This window comes from Suillus discolor, assembly GCF_016758755.1.
Source record: "Suillus discolor strain FC423 chromosome Unknown F5147scaffold_73, whole genome shotgun sequence".
Lineage (NCBI taxonomy): Eukaryota > Fungi > Basidiomycota > Agaricomycetes > Boletales > Suillaceae > Suillus > Suillus discolor.
Genome location: NW_024541320.1, coordinates 1 through 20564, shown reverse-complemented (window position 1 = coordinate 20564; position 20564 = coordinate 1). Strand labels below are relative to the sequence as shown.

At 48.1% G+C, this 20564-nt stretch overlaps 9 protein-coding genes across 9 annotated transcripts; 3 read left to right on the top strand and 6 right to left on the bottom strand.

The window, feature by feature from the left end:
• Nucleotides 1–966: 966 nt before the first annotated feature.
• Nucleotides 967–1613, bottom strand: F5147DRAFT_717715 (uncharacterized protein). Its single transcript, XM_041438663.1, has one exon. It carries the CDS (start codon nt 1580–1582, stop codon nt 1184–1186), a length of 399 nt encoding a protein of 132 aa, XP_041287925.1. The 5' UTR covers nt 1583–1613; the 3' UTR covers nt 967–1183.
• A 367-nt stretch (nt 1614–1980) lies between these two features.
• Nucleotides 1981–3879, bottom strand: F5147DRAFT_656781 (uncharacterized protein; the record flags this gene model as incomplete). The annotated part of the gene is given in 8 exon segments (XM_041434157.1): nt 1981–2054; nt 2074–2314; nt 2348–2404; nt 2451–2765; nt 2815–3183; nt 3229–3555; nt 3609–3775; nt 3804–3879. 8 exon segments carry the CDS (start codon nt 3877–3879, stop codon nt 1981–1983), a joined length of 1626 nt encoding a protein of 541 aa, XP_041287924.1.
• Nucleotides 3880–7942: 4063 nt separating this feature from the next.
• On the top strand, nt 7943–10050 carry F5147DRAFT_778570 (uncharacterized protein; the record flags this gene model as incomplete). Its single annotated transcript, XM_041442150.1, has 4 exons — nt 7943–8119; nt 8175–8382; nt 8422–8885; nt 8938–10050. 4 exons carry the CDS (start codon nt 7943–7945, stop codon nt 10048–10050), a joined length of 1962 nt encoding a protein of 653 aa, XP_041287923.1.
• Nucleotides 10051–10275: 225 nt separating this feature from the next.
• F5147DRAFT_584528 (cytochrome P450) lies at nt 10276–10873 on the bottom strand (the record flags this gene model as incomplete). Its single annotated transcript, XM_041431795.1, has 3 exons — nt 10276–10374; nt 10426–10513; nt 10566–10873. 3 exons carry the CDS (start codon nt 10871–10873, stop codon nt 10276–10278), a joined length of 495 nt encoding a protein of 164 aa, XP_041287922.1.
• Nucleotides 10468–11897, bottom strand: F5147DRAFT_818907 (uncharacterized protein; the record flags this gene model as incomplete). Its single annotated transcript, XM_041443625.1, has 6 exons — nt 10468–11057; nt 11105–11239; nt 11267–11428; nt 11464–11640; nt 11686–11813; nt 11863–11897. Coding segments are annotated over 6 exons (819 nt in total), but the record flags the coding sequence as incomplete, so codon positions are not given.
• Nucleotides 11898–12325: 428 nt separating this feature from the next.
• Nucleotides 12326–13304, top strand: F5147DRAFT_778568 (nonidentical kinase-1; the record flags this gene model as incomplete). Its single annotated transcript, XM_041442149.1, has 6 exons — nt 12326–12400; nt 12438–12542; nt 12591–12866; nt 12913–12948; nt 13001–13036; nt 13086–13304. The coding sequence occupies 6 exons, from the start codon at nt 12326–12328 to the stop codon at nt 13302–13304; spliced, it is 747 nt and encodes a 248-aa protein (XP_041287920.1).
• Nucleotides 13305–14033: 729 nt separating this feature from the next.
• On the top strand, nt 14034–14845 carry F5147DRAFT_818902 (cytochrome P450; the record flags this gene model as incomplete). Its single annotated transcript, XM_041443624.1, has 6 exons — nt 14034–14180; nt 14230–14273; nt 14329–14410; nt 14469–14539; nt 14593–14624; nt 14664–14845. Coding segments are annotated over 6 exons (558 nt in total), but the record flags the coding sequence as incomplete, so codon positions are not given.
• Nucleotides 14846–15391: 546 nt separating this feature from the next.
• F5147DRAFT_584426 (uncharacterized protein) lies at nt 15392–15850 on the bottom strand (the record flags this gene model as incomplete). Its single annotated transcript, XM_041431792.1, has 1 exon — nt 15392–15850. A coding segment is annotated over one exon (459 nt), but the record flags the coding sequence as incomplete, so codon positions are not given.
• Nucleotides 15851–15984: 134 nt separating this feature from the next.
• F5147DRAFT_584431 (uncharacterized protein) lies at nt 15985–17047 on the bottom strand (the record flags this gene model as incomplete). The annotated part of the gene is made up of 4 exons (XM_041431793.1): nt 15985–16237; nt 16298–16448; nt 16496–16714; nt 16780–17047. 4 exons carry the CDS (start codon nt 17045–17047, stop codon nt 15985–15987), a joined length of 891 nt encoding a protein of 296 aa, XP_041287917.1.
• Nucleotides 17048–20564: the final 3517 nt, after the last annotated feature.

Here is a 20564-nt window from a genome sequence, read left to right as displayed (position 1 = left end):
TCCTCGGGGTACCTGACTTGGCAGATGACACGAAGAGCACGGAAGGTCGGACAGAGCCTGGGTCCCTGAAGGATGAGTTTGACGAGTCACCCGGCGGTTCACCTGTTGAAGAGGAGCCAAGCTCACTGGCGTTGCAGTTGCTGGTTCACCTGAGACAGCCTTTCGACGCATTTTTGCTAGCGCAGCAGGGTGTATGCTCCAAGTCAATAATATTACTTTTAAATACAAATCTCATCTATCCACCGATGGGCCCAGCCCACCCTTGCGCCTCAACCAACACTCGCCTGATGAAGAGAATCACTTCCGAACTTCCTACGCTAGTCGAACCAGAGCTTAGTGGACGACAAGAAAAACTAGGCATGGTTGATCATTCTCAGATAAATCCAAACATCCACATTGCTCGAGCTGGTACTACAATCATTTATGCAAACTCAATTGTACTGGTTGGCTCCGAACTAGGTATTGCACCATCGGCCATGATGCCAGCGCGAAAGCAGAAACATGACACACTGTCGCGATGTACCCTTTGGCCTGCCGGCTCAATTTTCAACCCTGGCAGGTCCTACCTCCACTCTAAGGCTCGCAGATGAGTCATGTGCTTAAATTCTGGTTACACAGCGAGTTCCTCATACGCACGTCACTATCGACACAAACACCAACGCAGCAATCGTAATCTGTGTTGCAAGGTTGATTGTCGCTCACACACGCACTGACAAACATAGATGCTGTCAAACTAACAATAACGGCGAGGAGGGGGAAACACATTTTCTGTGCGAGCTGATGCAGCATTTTCTGAGGAGGATCTCGGATGATATCTCTGAAGATGGGGGAGCACTATAGGATGACGACCAGCTTTTATATCCTGCATATACGTACAGCTGGCACGATTCTGATCAATTTGGCAGAATTGTCATTGCTGTCAGATAGCACACATTTCAGCAGATGCCGAAGCGTATTCATTTGATTGTGACTATTGAATCAGAATCTGCCTGCAGGCATCGATATATCTTCCGCGCTCCTTTGATTTGTGCCGAAGGCACAACGGGCGTGAGCTCGTTGGTTCTAACTAGATGGAGGGTTTTCCTGATGTAACTAGCCTGAGGTCCATCGTCAACTACAGGAATGCTACGTCTGAAGATCGTTACAAAAGTATGAAGTGTATCACAAGTATCGTAATCAGGAACTACAAGTGCGGTACCAAACCAATCCACGACACCGCCTGGTATGCGTCACCAGGAAGATGACGTAAAGTGGTGAACATGAGTACCAACAGAATGGCACGAGCTGTAACGTACAATATGATACATAAAAGTCCAATCGGGATATTTAGCTGACGCAGAAGACCTGGAGACGCTGCACCGAATGTGAAAGCCACACAAAAGAAAAGCCAGGGTGTGCCAGTTATACCGAGAGCACATATGTGCCATAGGAGCTGTTCCTGATGTGTGACGAAGGTAAAAAACCAAGCCAGACAATGGATGCCGCCAAATATGGTCGCCATACTCAATGTAGCAAGTCGAACAACCATCGTGTCCAAACGTCCGAGTCCGATGCTACCATCAAATGTTGGAACTCGGAGCATTAGGGATATGGGTATGCCAATGTAGCCTATCAGCATCAGGAAAACCACCGGTTCCTTTTCTCACTTAATTTCTCACTTAATTACGTGAAAAGGACCATTAAGTCATTTGAGTGAAAAAGCGTGTGCCACTTAATTAAGCGCACTCCATCTCTGAATTTTCGCTTATTTCACACTTAATTTACTTAAAAAAGCAAATAAAGCAACCTGAAATTGGGCATACATGACAACGACGTAAAATTAAGGAGACCAAAAAGTAAAGTTAAGGAAACCGAAAAGCAAAATTAAGGAGACTGAAAAGTAAGAACCGGCTGGGAGATACAGGAAAAAAGGGGGCATATGATCAAGCAGTGACAGCGGCAGCAAAAATGATAGAAAATAGCCTATGATTGCAGGAGGACTCAGAGTTCAGCATAGGACAGCGATATTCGTGCGAAGAAAAATCCTGTAGTCATGAATGTCAGTGGGATGAAACCTGAATGATAATCACTTACAAAGCATGGCACGCTCATCATCCTCAGACTCCTCATCATCAAGCGAGCCATGTGGTGTGTCCATCACATCGTTTAAGGCAGCACAAGTACGTGCCATCTCTACCGTGGTCTCTACATACCCAGCAGGCTTGCTTGCGATAGACTTAATGAATGAGGTAGTGACTTTAGTCCAGCGAGCCCCTGAAAATAAGAACGGGGCATTGGTCATCTTCCCAGTAGTTTTGTTGAGGACTTTTGGTAGCTTGAAGGCAAGTTTACCTCACGACCCAGACACCAAGACTTGCTTGACTTCCAAATCCTTATCCGCAAACAATTTGAAGGCACGCTCAATCTAAAAAAATAAGTGCAAATCAAACAGTCTAAAAAATGAAACTTACTGCTGCAGCAGAAAGGGCAATAACACCCAACATCCCATGTGTCGCGAGTGCATGCGTATTGAGTCTGGGAACCTCCACATACCCATTGATGGCATTGAGATGCGCTGTGCCTAACAACTGCAAAACAAAGGGAGAACGATATGTTGTGAGGGGACTTGGCATTTCAGGGTCCTCAAACAAGAATGCATAACCTGCAATCAACGATTTGGCGAGTTGAACTGGATCGCAATCGGAGTTTTGTGTCAAGAAGTCCAGGATAATGACTATGCCTGTTGAGCCGAAATTGCTGCGCCATTTGGATATATGCTGTGCAGTCTAATTACAACTATAGTTAGTCAAACTCGACAGAAAATAATGGACTTACCAGGGAATGTATCACACCACCGTGAACAATGGTAATGTCGAGGTCCTTGTATACCGCGTTAAAAATCAGCTGGGCATGAAGGAGAAGGACTTCATCTGGGATATTCCAGATATCGTCGTAACTCCCAGCCCACAACATGACAGTGGAAAGATATTTCTTTGTCCAGCATTGGTCCACCTGCATCGTGGCAGGTAAGTCAACATTGCGATAGGAGCTACAAGGTTTCATGTGGTCTGGCGTAGTATCCACGTTCAGCTGGTGTATGATGGCAGGAGCACCATGGGCACGTGCGGCGGATGGCTTGACTTTGACCTTTTTCTGAGGAGGCAGCTTGCTGTCAGTGACAGAAGCCACAACAGATACAGATGTCTGTACGAGTGTCAGAATGAATGCTAGTAAGTTCAGTGTCCTTACCGAAGATGTTGTACACTGAACCTTCTTCTTCACTACCGCAGGTTCAGGCTCAGAAGCGTCCTCAGAATTTTCAATCGCATCTTCAAGATCTGGGCCTTCAATGTCCATGGACCAGTCGGACACCACAGACTCCTCGTTGTCATCTATGAACTCATCCACACAAGCTTTCCGCTTGAGAGGGTTGTCCACCTGTGTAAATGGAGCCTTAGGCTCAAGTGAGTACTGTTCACGTTCTGTGGGCGAAGTTGCAAGATCATCATCTGACTCATGCGCTACTGGAGCTATAGGCTCGTTGAAGTCCGAGTTGTCATCAAATATGGAGGCAACCTGTGAAGCAAATTAGCGGATACTGACACTAATAAACAATAATGGCCGATTACCTTGGATTTCCCTTTGCCTTGTGCGATAGTAGCCTCATGCTCCAATGTATCGTTGATGTCATCTTCAAAGCTTCTGATAAGGATTTCTGCATTTGGAATTCGAGTGTTAGCCACAGGCTTCTGAATCGAGATCTGTAGATCAGAAGTCGCCGTAGTGGAGGCAGTGCCTTGTGAGAAAATTGTTGTTGGAGGCACTAGAGTTGAACTGGTGCCAGTGGGTGGTGCCTGCAACCTTGGCTCTGATTTTTCGGACGCGATACTTGAAGCCCATTTGGCTATACGCCCACCTAAAGCGATTTTCTGGGTGCTCGCATTGATACTGGAAGTAAGATTTAGGAAATACAACATTGATTCAGTGAGGAGCAACATCATGGATGGTGAGAGAAGGAAGCCTTACAGTGTTGGTGTTATGCACTCAAATAGATCTGTTATGCGGAGCCCTAAGAGGGGCATCGTCCACTAACATTCGTGATGTAACCGGAAGGATCCGGTATAGCAAGTGAGACTGGCGACGACGAGTCGGCAGTGATCACAGTATGCGCATGTCATGTGACTTCTAAGACGGATGTCTTTGAAGTCGCTCAAGGTTAGGATGGTCTTGTCCGAACGATGAGGTTGATTGAGATAGACTTAGTCGCGATGAGCAACTAAGAAAAGATACTAGAGACTGAAGCCAAAGGGGCGTTCAGAGGGAAGTATGTTCCAGGGAAGATTGAGTAGATTCAAGTTAAAGAATCTAGTACAGAGTGACCGACTACTTATACTAAGTGGAGAGGGTTAAGGGCAAGGCTACCGCACTGTAGGTAAAGGGTAAAGGGGAAACGGGAATGGTATAGGTGCGTTGGCAACAGAGCCAGATTAGGGGTGAATGGTTGATTGTGGAATGAGACTGAGAAACGTTGGAACGGACCAACGGTAAGAATACAACGTGCGGGAATCCGCAGTCAGAAGGGAACAGGAAGGGAAAGCCACATTGGTGGCATGAGTCAGACCGAGTCCAAGGTGCGGGACCACATTGGTGGTTGAGTCATAGGGAGGAACATGCGTGCACGTGTAAGGCGGCGGATGATGCAAGGGACGGGAATGGTACTGAGGATCCAGTCAACGGTAAGTCAGTAAAGGAGGGTGAGCCGGTAGATGGTGAGGGCAAGGATGAAGGGAAAATGATAGGGGGGCCACGTGACCGATGTTACTTGTAACATTACCCCCATTTCAAGGCTGAGCTCAATGAGCTCAATCATCTTGGTTATCATACCAGCCAGGGTCAAAATCGAGGTCGGCAAGCCATTCGGCAGCCTCGAGTGCATTCTCCTCGCGTTCTTGTTCGACGCGGGCGGCTTCCTGATCATACGCTGCTTCGAGCTGGCGCATATTGGAATAGAATCTGTCCGAGGAAGGTCCTCGGCGCAGGAGTCTTCGTCCATCGAGTCGTGGACAGAAGGGGGTGAGATGTTTTGGGGCGAATTGCCCACAGATGCGACAGAAGTACTGGGCACAGTGCTTCTGTTTGTGTCCGTATACACGGCACTGGCGGCAGACCACGTTGGAGCGGTAGGTCTGGGTGGTTTCCGTGGCATCAATGCGCGCACGGTTGAGGGCATCACCAGCAGCCTCTTCATGAGTGTAATGCCTAGTGAAGTTCTGGGTACGAGGGCGGTGTGCATGAGAGAGGGGGAGTCCGAGGGACAGCACAGATTGTGCGCGGGCACGGCGTCCTCGGCGACGGGGGGCAGGGGGAGAGTTCGGATTCTCAATGGGGGAACCGATGGACAGAGGAGGTACCTCCCGAGTAGGTACAAAGTCGCTGGGAGTGATGGTGGGGGCAGGGTGAGATTCGTCTGCCTCCAGGATGGTGACAGGAGACTCGTGTGGTTCGAAGAAGACAATGGTATTGGCTTCAGGGGTGGGGTTTCGTGGCGCATAGCGTTCACACTCGTATTCGTTGTAGAGACGGTCAATCTCTGGATTAGTCAGCTGCGTGATGTTGGGGATGTGTTTGTCGTCGGATTCGACAGTTGGTTGCGGCATGAAGGGAGTCGGAGCTCTGTCAATGACAGCACGCTCGATGACGGTGACAGGGTCGGGAGGGGGATTAAATGCCCGCTCCTCCTCGACTGCCAAAATGACAGACTGGAAGTTCCTAAGTTCAAGTAGGTTCAGTGAGGCCTGCTTGATTTTACCCTGGTTGTAGCGGGTGGAGATAGTAGAGATGGTGGTATCCCTCTGAAGGTCGATCCTGGCGATGTCGCCAGTGAGGGCATCCGCACTTCTGAAGGCGTTGATGATGTTGTAGGTGACGTCATCGTCGGTGCATTCGAGGTAACTGTCGATGCGGAGGGCGTACTGAGGATCGCAGATCACTGCTTCCCAGTAGGCACACATTCTGTCTTCCTGGACGGAACGCAGGGAGGGTTGTCAGTATGGGGTGAAGGTGGGCCTTTCAAGGCCAGGCAGTTGTCGGGGCGTCTGGGTCAGGCCATATACAGATGCAGGAGAGGAAGCGGAGAGGGGAGAGGAAAGCGACAATGCTGAAGCCGACATATTTGAGGGGCTTTCCTTGGGTATTGGCATAGGTAAATTCTTGGGTGACGGGGCGGTGCTTGTCGAGGGGTTTAGTGGAACAATGTCGGTTATGGATCTGTTGTCGATGGAAGTATTCAGGGGTCTGAGGCAAGGGTTTGTCGCGGGGGGAGGTGGAATAATGGGCCTTGGTGTGGAACCGCTTGGTCCTATGGTTGCGGTGTCGTTCTTGTAGAGGGGCTATGGTGGTAACAGATCAACAGTTGATGGCGATTGAAGCGATCTTGAGTCGCTTTTTATACGCCTTTAGCAGCTCCGCTGCGGACTTCAACTCCTTTTCAGGGAGCCACGTTTGTTTGGAGGGTGGGTAGCCTACCCATGACACGAGGTATCGGTGGCGCGCACCGGTACCCTTGTGCTGGAGGATAGCTTCCACTTCGAAGTGTTCTTCCCCATCGATCAGGTCAGGGGGAGGTTCAGTGAAATTCAGGCCATGCACGTCCATCTCCTGATAGGAGGAAAGTTCCGAGGCGTGGAACATGGGGTGGATATGCCAGCTGTCAGGCAGCTTGAGCTGGAACGTGATGGGGGAGAGGACCTTCTGGATTGGGAAGGGTCTGTATCGTTTCGGGGCGAGTTTCCGAGAAGGGAACCCGGTGATCAGGTTTATGGCAGATAGCCAAACTCTATCACCAATGTTCCATGGCTTGTAACGCTGGCCAAAGGAACGATCAGCCATGCGCTGTTGTGCAAGGCTGTGACAAGCGAGGGCTTCCTCGCGGATCTTGGTGAGGGACTTGACACGTTCCTCAGCGGTTGGTAGGGTAGAGTCGGGGAAGAGATGGGGGATGCCTCGTGGCTCATATCCCATCATCAGGAAGAAAGGGGAGGCGTTCCTGGCAGTGTCTTTGGGAGTTGTGGACAAACTCAGCCATGGGCAAGTGCTTTGCCCATTCGGAGGGGGTTGTCCGGCAGTAGATCCGGAGGTAGGTTTCTAGCTCTTGGTTGAGCCGTTCAGTCTGGCCATCCATCTGAGGGTGATAGGCAGTGGAAAGTGCGACTTGGTAGTTGAGGAGTCGTCCTAGCTCTCTTGCTAGCTTCGAGGCAAACTGGGGGCCTCGGTCCGAGATGATTTTGTCGTAGAGTCCAAAGCGCATGAACACTTTCTTGAAGAAAAGTTCAGCTACACCTTCCGCAGTGATAGTTTTTCTGCAAGGGCAGAGAATTACCCCCTTTGTAAGCCCATGGTCTACCATGACCATGACAGAATCGTAGCCGGCGCTCTCCGGGAGGTCAGTAATCAGGTCGACAGAGACCTGAGAGAAGGGGCGGAGGGAATTCGAGGGTATGGGGGTCAGGGGAGGGGTCGTCGGGTGGGTGTTAACCTTCATTTGCTGGCACATAGCGCAGCCGTCCATGTATTTTGAGGACGTCAGGGAACTGGAAATTGCGGCTCCGCCCGGCCGTCCGGGTTCATCCGGATCTGTGCGACATCATATCACAACTTGATAAGGTATGCTATCTACCTTCAACCTGTACCATCACCATCTTACCGCTGCACCTACTGCGCGTGCCTGCGTGCCCGCCCGCCCGTCATAGGTATGTTTCATTCACCACACTATCAAACATGTGAGTATTTGATTATATCTCCGAATCTCGGCGCTCACTAGTATTTTGTAGTATGTCCAGCGCTGTTTCTCATTGCGCAGATTTTTTCTGCACTCCTACGCATAGATTACACATGTAAGTGTACTTTCTGTGCATTCTGGATTGACTCTCACCCTTGTCAAGACTACTGTGGTTCCTCTTCAAGCATGAACCCGCCCATGTCAGAAGCTGCCAGTGCATTATCCTGGCAGGCCACACTCGCTGCCCGCCTTGCACAACCAAAACCAACATTCATTTATTCCTGCGACAACTGTCACGAAGAAGTCCCATGGACGCGCTGCAAATCTAATGAACGTGGAAATGAGGGTCACTGGATGGCAATGGTGAGTTGTCTTTTAAGCCAGTCAGATCTTATTCTCATTTACTGTTCAAATGTAGTGCAACAAATTCTCTAGCAATACGCAGGCCAAATGTAATTTCTTCCGTTGGGCACGAGGCCCTTCTGGTTCACCCACGCTACCCTCGGGTAACTTTGCACCTCCTGTGATACAACTCGACCCTGTTCCTCAGCCTACATCATTAGGTGCTGCAGCCATACTGCTGATCTGTGTGGCTCTTATCTGCAAGAAACGTGCTCATTCCCTTTGTGAGAATAACACTTGTCGCACTCATTGTGGCCTTCTAGGCGGCTGTTCAGTAAAGGGCCATACTGCAGCTGCGCAACTGGACCCAACTCTGGAGCTTCGCACTCGTCCATCTTCAGAACCTGCTGCATTACTGCCACCCTTACCTGCTGTTGTCACTAAGCCTGTCCTTGCCCTCACTCAGGGCGATGTCGAGCCTGGTCTTGATCAACCTCTGCGGGTCGACAAAGGCAAGGGCCGGGCTCTCGAGTCTCATGATTCCAACATCGACCCTGCCCTTCTCTTTCTCCCTAACCCCAATCCTGCTGGTCCTTCCCGCACTATCGTTAGCTCATCACAACCTAAATGGGCCGCCCCTCGATATGCCACACAGATGCCTGCAATATTCACTCAGCAAAATGCTCATGAGGAAGAGCTGCAGGAAGATAGATGCCAGCAAGATCTCGAACGTGTTCAAGCTGCTCAGCGGGAGAAGAACACTGTTGTGGTCTATGCTTGGAGTGAGGTAAGATCTTGTTTACTGTGTCCTATGACTCGTACTAATGTTGTCTTGCTAGGATGGCATTGAGCCTGTCATATACGAGTTCCAGGATGGTTTCAAGTTACCAAACTTTTCGTTCAGCCTCGACATACTTCGTAAACTTGGCATGGTCTCACATAGTGACAACATACTCACTGCCACCATTCTCCCCATTCAACGCTACAACCGTCTTCTGGGCACCTGGACTCGCTTTGATGTTGATCACATGGTGTCACTCCAAGAACGTGACAATGGTGTCCTGCTTGTGAAGGATGCACACGTGAAGGACTGTATAGACCTGGAACGCCATCTGCATCAGCTTGCTCAGCCAGGAAGCCCCAACATGATGATGAGTCTTGCTGAGGAGCGCAAGTATATGCGCGCTGCATCACGCACACATAGCTCACGTGCACCATCCTTGCTACCGACAGATCCTGCCATAGATATTCACCAAGTCCCCACCATGAATCATGGCTCTCATGCACCATCATTACCCTCCGCTGCTGCTCATCGAGTCCCCACCATCAATCGTGCTTTAAAAACTGGTGGTTGTGTACCTCGCGTCCCTTTCCATCCTCATAATGGAGGCTCTGTGTTATCTCTTACTGATGATGACAATGACAACGAGCCAAATCTCACTTCAAAGCGCCGGTATTCCTCTGCATTGTCCCTCACAGACAGTGATGACGGCAATGTGACCAACACTGTCCGTCCGGTGAAGCGTCAGTTAAAGCAGCATCGTCGTTCACACTCCGAGTCATCAAGCTCATCGTCTCATTCTCCCTCATCTATCATCTCAGTGCCAATTGTGAAGAGGGAGAGTGCTGGAAGCCTGCTTTCACATGGAACCTCACAAGCTAATGCTATCGAGGTTGAGAAAGTCTCGATATGGCCAACAGACTTTTACATTGTTGACATTGCTGATGGATTCGCGATGTGCAGGATGGCTGCCATGGGTCGACGAAGCATGGCAGATGTATTCGCTGGTCACTTTGGTGTCCCTTTCAAAGCCTCAACCTTCTATGACAATCAAAAGGTTTGGCAGTTCAGTGCTAACCATGGGCTCTGTGAGCGCTTCATTGAGTATGGTCGCACGGAGAAAGGGTCTTGGTCCGCATTCATGAAGAAGGCAAGGCGGCCTCCGAAGTAAGGTCTGACTTCTTTTTTATACATTTTCCTCGATTTGCGTCTCTTCATAACTAGTCATACTGTACCATCCATTTTACTCTTGTAGATGTACCCCACCACCGGATCAAGTACTTACCTTGGTCCAGTTCAAATTTTGAGGCAGTTCAATGTACATTAGTTTGTCATTGCTGGTCCAGTTCGCGTTCAAACCATGAGACTTGAGCATCGCACACGCCAATACAGAGGCCTAGATTCTTTTGTCTGTTTCGGCAAAGCTGAAAGTCATCAGAAGGATATAGAGAAATGTCTTCATCTTGATCATAGAGAAACGCATCCCGATGCATGACTGAAGGTCTAAATGAGCGATATATATTGACAAAGACTTGAGAAAGCTTACTCTCGGCCCAGCGGAGAAAGTCAGAAGATTGGAATACAGTCCTGGAAGTGACAGCACATCCTCTGAAAGATGATCCCATCGATCAGGGCTGTAAATTCATTTTGTGAGGTGGTTCAATTAAGCAGGCGTAAAAAGCTTACTCAAAATCCCAGGCGTTAGGTCCCCACATACCCTTGTCGAGGTTGAAAGCCTCTACTGGGACATGCACGAAGCTCCCCTTCGACACGCTTATAGACTTTTGCTCCGAGATCGTGCCATCGCTCAAGTGGACGGGGTATGATACAGGTATCTCGTCATCTTGCGTTGCAGCATGGAGGGAAGAATGGACTGGAGGGACCAGACACAAGGACTCCCGGCAGACGTTGTTCAAGTACAGTAGGTTCTGAAGGGTGTTGTGTAGAGACTCAATTTCTTCAGATGACAACCGGGATATTGGAGTAGTTGGCATCATCAAGGATCAGCTGGTATACAAAGACTGCCAAACATACTATTGTGTCCCTCATGTATGCGTTGTTCAATGACGGCGCGCATAGGTGCGATGCCTGTCCCTGGACCCACACACACCACTGGTGTGTTTGGATCCGTAGGAAGTGAAATGAAGCCCTTTCTGAGACCGATACGAAGGGTATCTCCTGGAGATGATATGAGTGCAGGGACTACGCTAGAACACCATGCGGACCTAATTTGAGCCCTGATAGATAACTAGTACAGACGCCTTTCCGATGAATTTTCAACTTCGTGCGATAACACACTATAGCAACACAGAGATGAATTTCACGGGGATGGAGCTGACAAAACTCAGAGGTGAATTGGACTGCAGTAAACACATTCTAACTCAAACTCGCCTCGATGGAACTAGCAATTGAGAACTCTCTTGGTCTCAGCGGAGGGAACAAGTCAAAGACATGCTCTCTCGGTATCCTTGCGGACCGGAACTCGGACAATACTTCCCAGGTCGTACGTTTCATGCGTTGACAATAATCATACATTTCGTCCAGCACGTCTTCAATAAAAGAAAGAAAACCGAGGATACCTGACGTACCGCTCCTTCTATCGATACAAATTCATCAAGTTTTTCGCATTCGAGCTCATCGGTAGCGAAATATCGCAGCAGTTGGAAAAAAGAGCAACGAGGCACAGCATTAAAATCAAGATAGCGTGTAAATAGAATTCGAAGGGAAACAATTTTTGGTAGATGGTCGGGCAACGTTTGATCTGTAAGATGTCAGATGAGGTTTACTGGGTCCTGTGTTGTCGTACCTAACATTTTATGTTCTACTGTGAAGAAATCGTCGGCAACATTCGTCCAGCCCATGGTGACAAGGAAAGAGTTGACTTCTGATGCAGCTGCAGATGGATGGATCACAGCAACATCTCCAGGATTATATCTGAGGTTTCCCATCAGTAGCCGCAAATCCCAAAGGCAAAGACTCGTACTTTATATCGTCTTTGAAGGAGAACTCGAAATGGTGCTTGGCGCTCTATTCAGATGGCCTCGGCGCGGCCCAACCCCCTTGCAAGCGCAAGTGCAGTCCGCTAGCTCCACCCTGTTATGCTTTTCGCCCCCCGGCACACCAAAGGGAGTTACATGGCAAGGTGGGCAGAGCTCTGGGGGCACATGAGCGCAGTGCGCTAGCTCTGCCTTGTTATGCTTTTCGCCCCCCGGCACACCAAAGGGAGTTACACGGCAAAGTGGGCAGAGCTCTGAGGTGCGGCGCAGCAGCCAAAAGTGCACAATTGATACTAAGAGCGCGTGGATTTAAGAATATGAATAGCGGTGGATGAAAACTTAGGACATGTGACTCTTTCTTTACTTTTTTGAAGTGTTACTTTTTTCATCCGCACTTATGTATCGAATACTCTATACTTGCTCTATACACAGACTTGGAACAACATTGATATGAACACCGTCTACAAATCGCCAGGTCTCATTGTCATTAGCATTACGATGTTTTGGGGTGTTGCTCTCAAACTCGTACGCTACAAGAAAGAAGATCCTACTGACATTGTAGCTATGTTGCACCACGGCACGAAACTCACTGGTGTCTTTGGAAGTTGGTACGGAAGGTATCTTGGGTGGGCAAGCGTATGTTCCCGACGTGCAGGGCATGTGGAAGGTAGGATGTGACGATGCGAAATGACATCATTTCTGACGTTCGCTACAGGTTCTTACAGATAACGTCAACCTCATGGCTATGAATTTGACCAACCAGGTGCGGTCGATCGCAGAAGTGACAAAGGCTGTTGCTGGTAGTGACTTGACGAAGAAGATTGAGGTCGACATGCGTGGCGAGATCAAGGAGTTGAAGGAGACTGTCAACAGCATGACCGAGAGCTTGAGTCTCTTCGCCGATGAAGTCACTCATGTCGCAAGAGAAGTCGGCACGGAAGGACGATTGGGAGGCCAGGCTCATGTAACTAACGTCGGTGGTACATGGAAGGTGAGTACGTTGCACAGACTTGTGAATCAATACTTATCTCAAGTAGGACTTGACGGACAACGTGAACATCATGGCTGCTAATGTGGGTCCATTCCATCTTTTATGCTCCTAACGCTGATTGTTCGGTGTTGTAGTTGACCTTACAAGTCCGAACCATTGCTGTCGCGACCGTGAGTGTTGTTCACCGCGACCCAGTCCTTATGTTGAATTTGTCATCAGACTGCTGTCGCTCGTGGAGACTTAACTCAACAAACCACTGGTGTCTCTGTATCCGGAGAGATGCTAAGCCTAGTCAACACTATCAATGACATGATTGCTCAATTGGCAATCTTCGCCAAGGAAGTCAAGAAAGTCGCATTCAAAGTCGGTACAGAGGGTAAATTGGGTGTCCAGGCTGAGGTGGGCAATGTCCAGGGTATCTGGCAAGAAATCACATAAGTAAGGAACATGATCCACGGAAATGGGTGTTGACATCGCTGTAGGATGTCCGTCAACACTATGGCCGGTAACCTGACCACGCAAGTGCGTGGTTTTGCCCAGATCTCAGCAGCTGCTATGGACGGAGATTTCACTCGCTTCATCACTGTTGAGGCCAGCGGAGAGATGGACTCTTTGAAAACACAGATCAATCAGATGGTATTCAATCTACGTGACAGCATCCAGAAAAATACCGCTGCGAGGGAGGCACAGATGGTTCGACAACGAGAGTGGGTCTATGTCTCAATTTGTCGCAAGTAGCTGATCATCTCATAGGAGTATGGGGGAACCGGTCTAGGCCTCTCCATCTCCAAGTGCCTCGTTAACCTCATGCAAGGCAACATGTGGGTCGAGAGCGAGGTCTCGAAGGGAAGCAAGTTCTTCTTCACGATCACATCGCAGATTTCCCAAAGCACGCTGGAGACCACACTGCAAAAGATGCAACCATTCCACAGGCGTGCTATTTTGTTTGTTGACACCCTCAACGACACCACTGGGGTTGTCCAAAGGATCCAGGAGCTCGGGCTGAGGCCATATGTTATTCACGATGTCAGTGTATATGGCGTTTCGCGCGACCTCATCATATCTCAAGATAGTGCTGCAATGTATGAATGTTGGATGTGATTCAAGCGAGTTGTCGGTATTACATATGCAGCACTGAGCATATTTTCAAAGAAGGTATCCACAACCGAATATGGGGTAGTGTATATGATTCCGAGCATGCTCAGGCAGTCTAGAGTCGTTCTGTGTGACCCGAGAGCTATTGCACATTTCTACGCTCGCGAGACTCGGACATATGTGCAGACCCCCCTTTCGTTGGCGCTTCTGGAGTCATCAGTATGTTGAAACCATCATCTTACCTTGTCTTTCTTATATCTCTTGTCAGATTGGTAAAGGGTTGCTATGGTCTCATGGAGAAACCCACAGGAGGTGCTGTTCAGCTCTTGTCCTTGCGCAAGTGACTAATTGACTTCCTGTGAATTAGGCAGCGGAAGGCCCTCGCGCCAGCATTCAGTAATGCGGTGATCCGGAAACTCACATCGGTGTTTTATGACTCAGCATACAAGGTGAGGATTTGCGGTGCGAGAAATGTTTCATTTCTGAACTTGATATTATACGTTACAGGCCAAAGGACAATGGGATAATGTTATAGAATTGAGTAAAGATGACGATGCGGTCATTGAGGTCCAGAACTGGTGCATAGCTTTTCTGACTTGCAAGTGCCATTCCTAATCGAAACGATTCAAAGGATGAATCATATATCATACGCGAAGATATTTTGTCGTTGACGCCTTGAACTGACAGAACATCAGTTTGGAGTCTTGGACATGGTTGGAATTGCTGGTTTCTCCCATGATTTTGGCTCTCTCGATGGAAAGCCCGCCAGCGTGACCGAAGTGTTTGATACATTCGGAAGCAACCAAAAGGCTTCAGCATCCTTCGTACTGGGTTCGATACGCCAATTACATACGTGTACTTCATGGTTACTCTACTATGTATGACTATGGCGTGGCCATGTGCGAGGGTCCTGCCCATCCTGTCTCAACTTTTCTTCTGTCCAACGGTTCCTTCTCAAGATCAGCTCATCGCAAAAGAAGTTGAACTTGTGGGCCATCATCTCACAACAGATGGGATGGTAGTCCCCAAACCAATTGTTTGTTTGCTCGGCGATAGAGGAGTTGAAGCGCCAACCATTTCCATCATCAGCGATGAGCTCGGGAAAGGCTCTGGGATTGCAATTTTCCTGACAGAAGGTGTCCGTTTCTGAATGCTTGCATTGGAAGTGAAAAACATCGACCGACAGACCAATGTTATTGAAAAATGGTTCGTCTTTCACCATTTTGGCTAGCGTGCAGTTGTTGTCGAAGAAAATATGGTTGGGCTTGCTGAATGAGTCCTCACTAGCATAGACCTCCTTGATGAATTGCTATACCAGAGATCAATTATAAGTCAGCATGGAGCTGATATGAACACGTACGACAACACTTGCAACTCCCTCTGCCCCAAAAATGTTCGACGAGCAATGATCATCCCACAGGGAGCGACAATCAGCTGCTCATTGTGGGTGCGACGACGACCGAAGGTTGCTTTGAGTTTTTTTGTTTAGGCTGTGCTGTAGGATCTCCCTGTGTTGGTTTCGAGGCTGGAAGTACTCGCCCGCTTTCGTCAAGTTCATACTCTTCTTGTACATCAGGTTGAGACTCTGCATCTAGTTGGTTTGCATCCCTCTTCTCTGCAATGGCAGCTCGGGCACGGGCAAGTCGTTCTTGAAGCTGAAATCGAGACTGTCTGCGCAAAACATGTGTCTCCTCGACTCGTTGATGTTCTGGAGTTGAACATGTGCGATGACCTCCAGCGATGGGCAGTGTACATCCGATAATAGCACACTCATTGTTTTGGCTGGTATGAGTAGGACAAAACCAATGATGATTGTTGGAAAGTGGAATATGGCAATTATAAACAGCACAACATGGATGTCCGACGGTAACACCATCTGACAACAATAACAGAGACCTTATGGACTAGTTTGAATAGTTCAATGATACTATGATATCGCACCTCAAGCTGACAGTACTTACAATTGCCCTCAAGATCAGTGTATATCCGAGTGCATTTGCCGCAGTGGTGGCAATGCACATCATCATAGCCATAGAGCTGTGTGCGACGATTTCTTCGCGATCATTGCAGCAGTGAAGCGATCACGTTGTTCACCAGTGTGAGGGATGGTCAAAGAGCTTTTTCGATTTTTGCAGTCTTCAAGGAGCGAAGAGATGACATAGCCGTCCCATACATGGTCTACATAGACTTCGAACTTCACTCCATATGATGCTGGTGCTTGCTTGCCATGCGAAAGACAAATATTATAGAGCCGTGCGCAGTTGGTAGCTGATGTCCTGCAGGATCATATATTAGGTCCAGGATCACCGTGACACTACAAGTTGAGGATAACTTACCATGCAAGGTCCATCGCAGTCTTAAAGAGCTCGATGACCTCCTTTGCCATGTAGACATGTTCAGCAACTTGTATGTTAGCAGGTTGGTTCTCATAGTACGTTCGCTCCCCTTCAGATACACTGTAATTGTAGTGATAATCGATCTTACATGCTGGGAGTGTACAGTGAGCAAAATCCTAACAACAAGCGACCACTAACATTCACAGTAAAGATAAACTGATTTCGCAGTGCAGGGGCCACTAGCAAGAGTAAAGAGGATGACATAGTGCTGCTTCGCCTTGTTAAGCATCATCCCTTTGGCACGACACGAGCAATTTGGTTGAAGGCAGTAGCTGCTTGGGGGGTAGAGGAGATGCTCGGCTTCAGGTACAGGTTCATTAGGAATGAGTAATAGAAGGGGCAAATATCGATGCAGTACTTACCTACTCCCCTGTGTATCCCCTCTGTCTTCCATAATTCTCACATATCCATTTTGATCCCACCAGTCCAGATGATGTCCTTGAGCAGGGTCCATGCATCACTCACTTGAGCAGGGGATATAGCACACCCTGCACCAAGGAACCTAGCGATTGCAGGTGGGAGAACACTTGGAGGGTCATTGATTGGTGCTGAGGATGGTTCTGCAAGGATAATGTCGTTCTTAAGTGTGGTTCCAATTGTGATGAAACGGAAAAGAGAACTGAGTGAGTTACTGGTGATTGCATCAGGACTATATTCAAGCTGTTGGATAAGAAGTTGGAATGAGCTCATTGTGCTAGTATTGTTGATTGTATGCTACAACGGACAAGGACAACAACGGTGAAGGAAACAGCCGGATAGACCCGGACGGACCCAGACGGACCCAGACGGACCCAGGCAGACCCAGGCGGACGGTGCCGGAGTTTCCAGATCCCTGACTTTCTGCGTATTTTCGGATAAAGGAGCCCATACCAGGCCACCAGTAAGCTTTCTTGATGTTCCATTCAGTGACAGAACGGCCGGGGTGACCTGCAGTAGGATGATCGTGGTGCAGCGCGAGCACACAATGCTGGAGGTCGGGAGGGACGTAAGCACGGTCTTTGTAGAAGAGAACACCATCAGTGAACCTCCAATCAGAGAGTGCAGATTTCATGGGGGGTGCGCACACCCCGGAGAGAGCATCCAGAGCTGTTTTCACAGTCTGGTTGGAGGGGTCGTCTGAGAGCCGCTGGAATTCGTCAGCGAGCTCGGTATCGATAAGACGGGTAAAGAGGGCGTCCGGAAGGAGGACACAGTCTTCGTTATCATGGCCAGACTGGTCATGGTCCAGCCGACGGGACAAGGCGTCTGGTGCAGCGAGTTTCATACCGGGAACATGATGCAGTTCCAGGTCGAAATTGGTGAGCGTGAGGTGCCACCGGGCCTGTTGTCGGGTGAGGCGTTGAGCAGAGCGGAAGTAGATCAGATTCTTGTGATCTGTGAACACAATGACCGGGTGGGCGTTCCCTTCCAAGAAGTGTCGCCAAGCTTGGAGGGCACGAATGATGGCGAGGAGTTCCCAATCATAGATCTCGTAGTTGCGTTCTGCTGCGTTCAAAGACTGGAAAAGGTAGCCACAGGGGTGGTAATCCCCATTGCTATCCGTCTGGAGCAGTACTGCTCCGGTTGCAAAGAGGGATGCATCAGTTGCAAGCGCAAACTGATGCAAAGAGTCGGGGTTCCGCAGAACCGGTTCCGTGGTGAAGAGCGTCTTCAGATGCTGGAAGGACACTTCGGTTGAGTCTGACCATGCGAAGGGGACTTCCTTCTTGGTGAGGTCCAGAAGAGGTCGTGCGATGTCAGAGTAGTGGGGGATGAAGTGCCGGTAGAAGTTGCAGAACCCGAGGAAGGATCGTACATCCTTGACAGACGAGGGTTGCTGCCATTCGCTGATACCTTTCAGCTTGGCGGGGTCCATGGCGACCTGTCCTGGTCGGATGATCATACTGAGATATTCGACTTCCTGGGAGTCGAAGGTGCATTTCTCGGGTTTGAGGAAGAGAGACTCCTTGCGGAGTTTTTCCAATACACGACAGGTCCGTTGTCGGTGTTCATCCAGATTATCTGAAAAGATTAGGATGTCGTCCATATAGACGATTAGCCATCCTTTGTTTAGTTCTTCTGCAAAAGTCTGGTTCATGTAAGCTTGGAAAGTTGTGGGAGAATTGTACAGTCCAAAGAACATTACCTTGGGCTCGAAGAGCCCATATGAGGTGGAGAACACAGCTTTCCACCTGTCGTCGGGGTGTATCAGGATGTTGTTGTATCCTGAGCGTACGTCGACCTTTGTGAACCACTGAGCCTTGTTGAGTTTCGCAAGCAAGGGTGGGATCAAAGGGAGTGGGTACGCTGTCTTCTTAGATAGATGATCTATAGATAAACACCTACAAAATCAAAAATCTCCACGGTCAGTGATTCAGACAAATACCAATGACTGATAACGTGGTTGTTCGTGGGTGGCTGTTTACACTTCCCCAAGCTATGTTCAGACAAAAGTACTTCCTGTGAGGTCAGTAGCAATACCAGTCAATCCAACAGTATGGACGCAATAGAAAATAAAATAAACAGAATGTAGTTAGCCCAACGGTCTGGTGATGACAAAAAGAAATTGATTCACTCCAACGGTATGGCAGTGTTTAGAGAACAGAGAAAAGTCAGCCCAACAGTATGGTACTGATAAAAAAAAGAAATAGATTGATAAGAGAAACCCTTCCTTCAGTAACAATGCTTTTTGTAATAAATTTACTACAGAAAGTCGTGCGAAATTATAGCAATCACCCCCTCAGCACAAACAGGTAGAATCAAAGGTCAGGACTAATCAGTGATCAGTAGAACTCTTAGTTCACTATTGAACCTGCTGCCAAGGAACTCACGATGAGTATTAAACAGAATCAGGAACGGACGTCCTTGGATTTCAGTACCAAGTCCCCTATTCAACAACTAAAGTCTAGCAGACAAAGAAAACCCTGGCTCAGTATCACTACTCCGATGAGTGAGGTCAAGCGTCACTATCAACTTCTGAAGTCTTCCCACTAAGCCGGTGCTTAGATGGACGTAAAGACAACACAAAGATCTTGAAACAAATTCAGACAATAACACTGAGACGTGAATGAACTAAACAGAAAAAGAGACAAATGAAAAGAAACAAACAAACAAAGAAACAGAAAAAGAAAGAGAGAGAGAAGAAAGAAAAGGAAAGAAAAGAAAAGAAAAGAAAAGAAAAGAAAAGAAAGAGACTAGAGGTTCACCAATAGAAAATCAAAGAAAAAGTTTGCTCACTGTTGAGCACAGTGAGCTCAAGATATTTCACAGTTGTTGACGATGAGCTAAAGGTATTGCTGGATGTTGCTTACAATGACCTCTCAGTTAGTTGCTTAACAGCTCTTGTCACTGTTGTTGATACTGATCACACTTCACACTCAAATTTATTTTGTGGGGCTTAAAAGTTCCCTATATACATCCTTTTATTGGCAAAAAGTGGGGTCTTATATAGATAAATTATGGTGGCTGTGTTACTATTTCCCACGTTCTAAGGGGAATAGGCTTAGTCAGATTGTACCAATACTATTTACTGTAGTCATGTGCTTTATCATTTGTGTCATCAAGCTTTAGTCATCTCAAAAGGTTGCTTTGTCATGATTTGGTTTAGGGTCATAGGTCACCTGACTGTTAGAGTCATATAACTTAGTATCGTGTGACAAATATTAAGTAACAGACTGATTATGTTATTTGTTGGTGTCTTGTTATGATGTTGCTTTATTGACCGTAGAAATGACGCGAGCCGTGTATTTAGAGTGTTAAGAAAGTTCCCACAAGGCAACTTATGCAAGAACTATTTTACACTGTTACTTGACATGTGTGGGATTCAGTCTGAGTCATTGTTATTGCTGACTAAGCAGAATTTTACCGCAAAATTAAATATACAAGAATATTCAGCCTATCTGAGTCTGTCTGAGAAATGAAAATACTATCTGAACTGCAGTCTGAACCATAAAGTAAAGGAAGATTGTTCATAATGATTTCTAGGGTATCGGGCTCGTGAGAGACCATTAGTCATCCATGCACCGAACCGGTTTGGTGCAGGTCATCTGGTGGAAACTGAGAAATCAATCGTCCCCGATTGTGAATTTGCAGGGGGTGGGTGTCTAGGAGCTGGCTGGGTTTAGCTCATCTGTGGTATTGGGGAATGGGTATCGTAATGGGTTGGTCATCAGATTGTTACTTGGTAGTGGAGGGAGCTCCTCAAGGATATCTACTTGTTGGGATTCCC

Excerpts from the sequence above, each read along its gene's own strand:
- F5147DRAFT_717715 (XM_041438663.1), bottom strand. The coding sequence starts at position 1,582 with ATGCTCCGAGTTCCAACATTTGATGGTAGCATCGGACTCGGACGTTTG.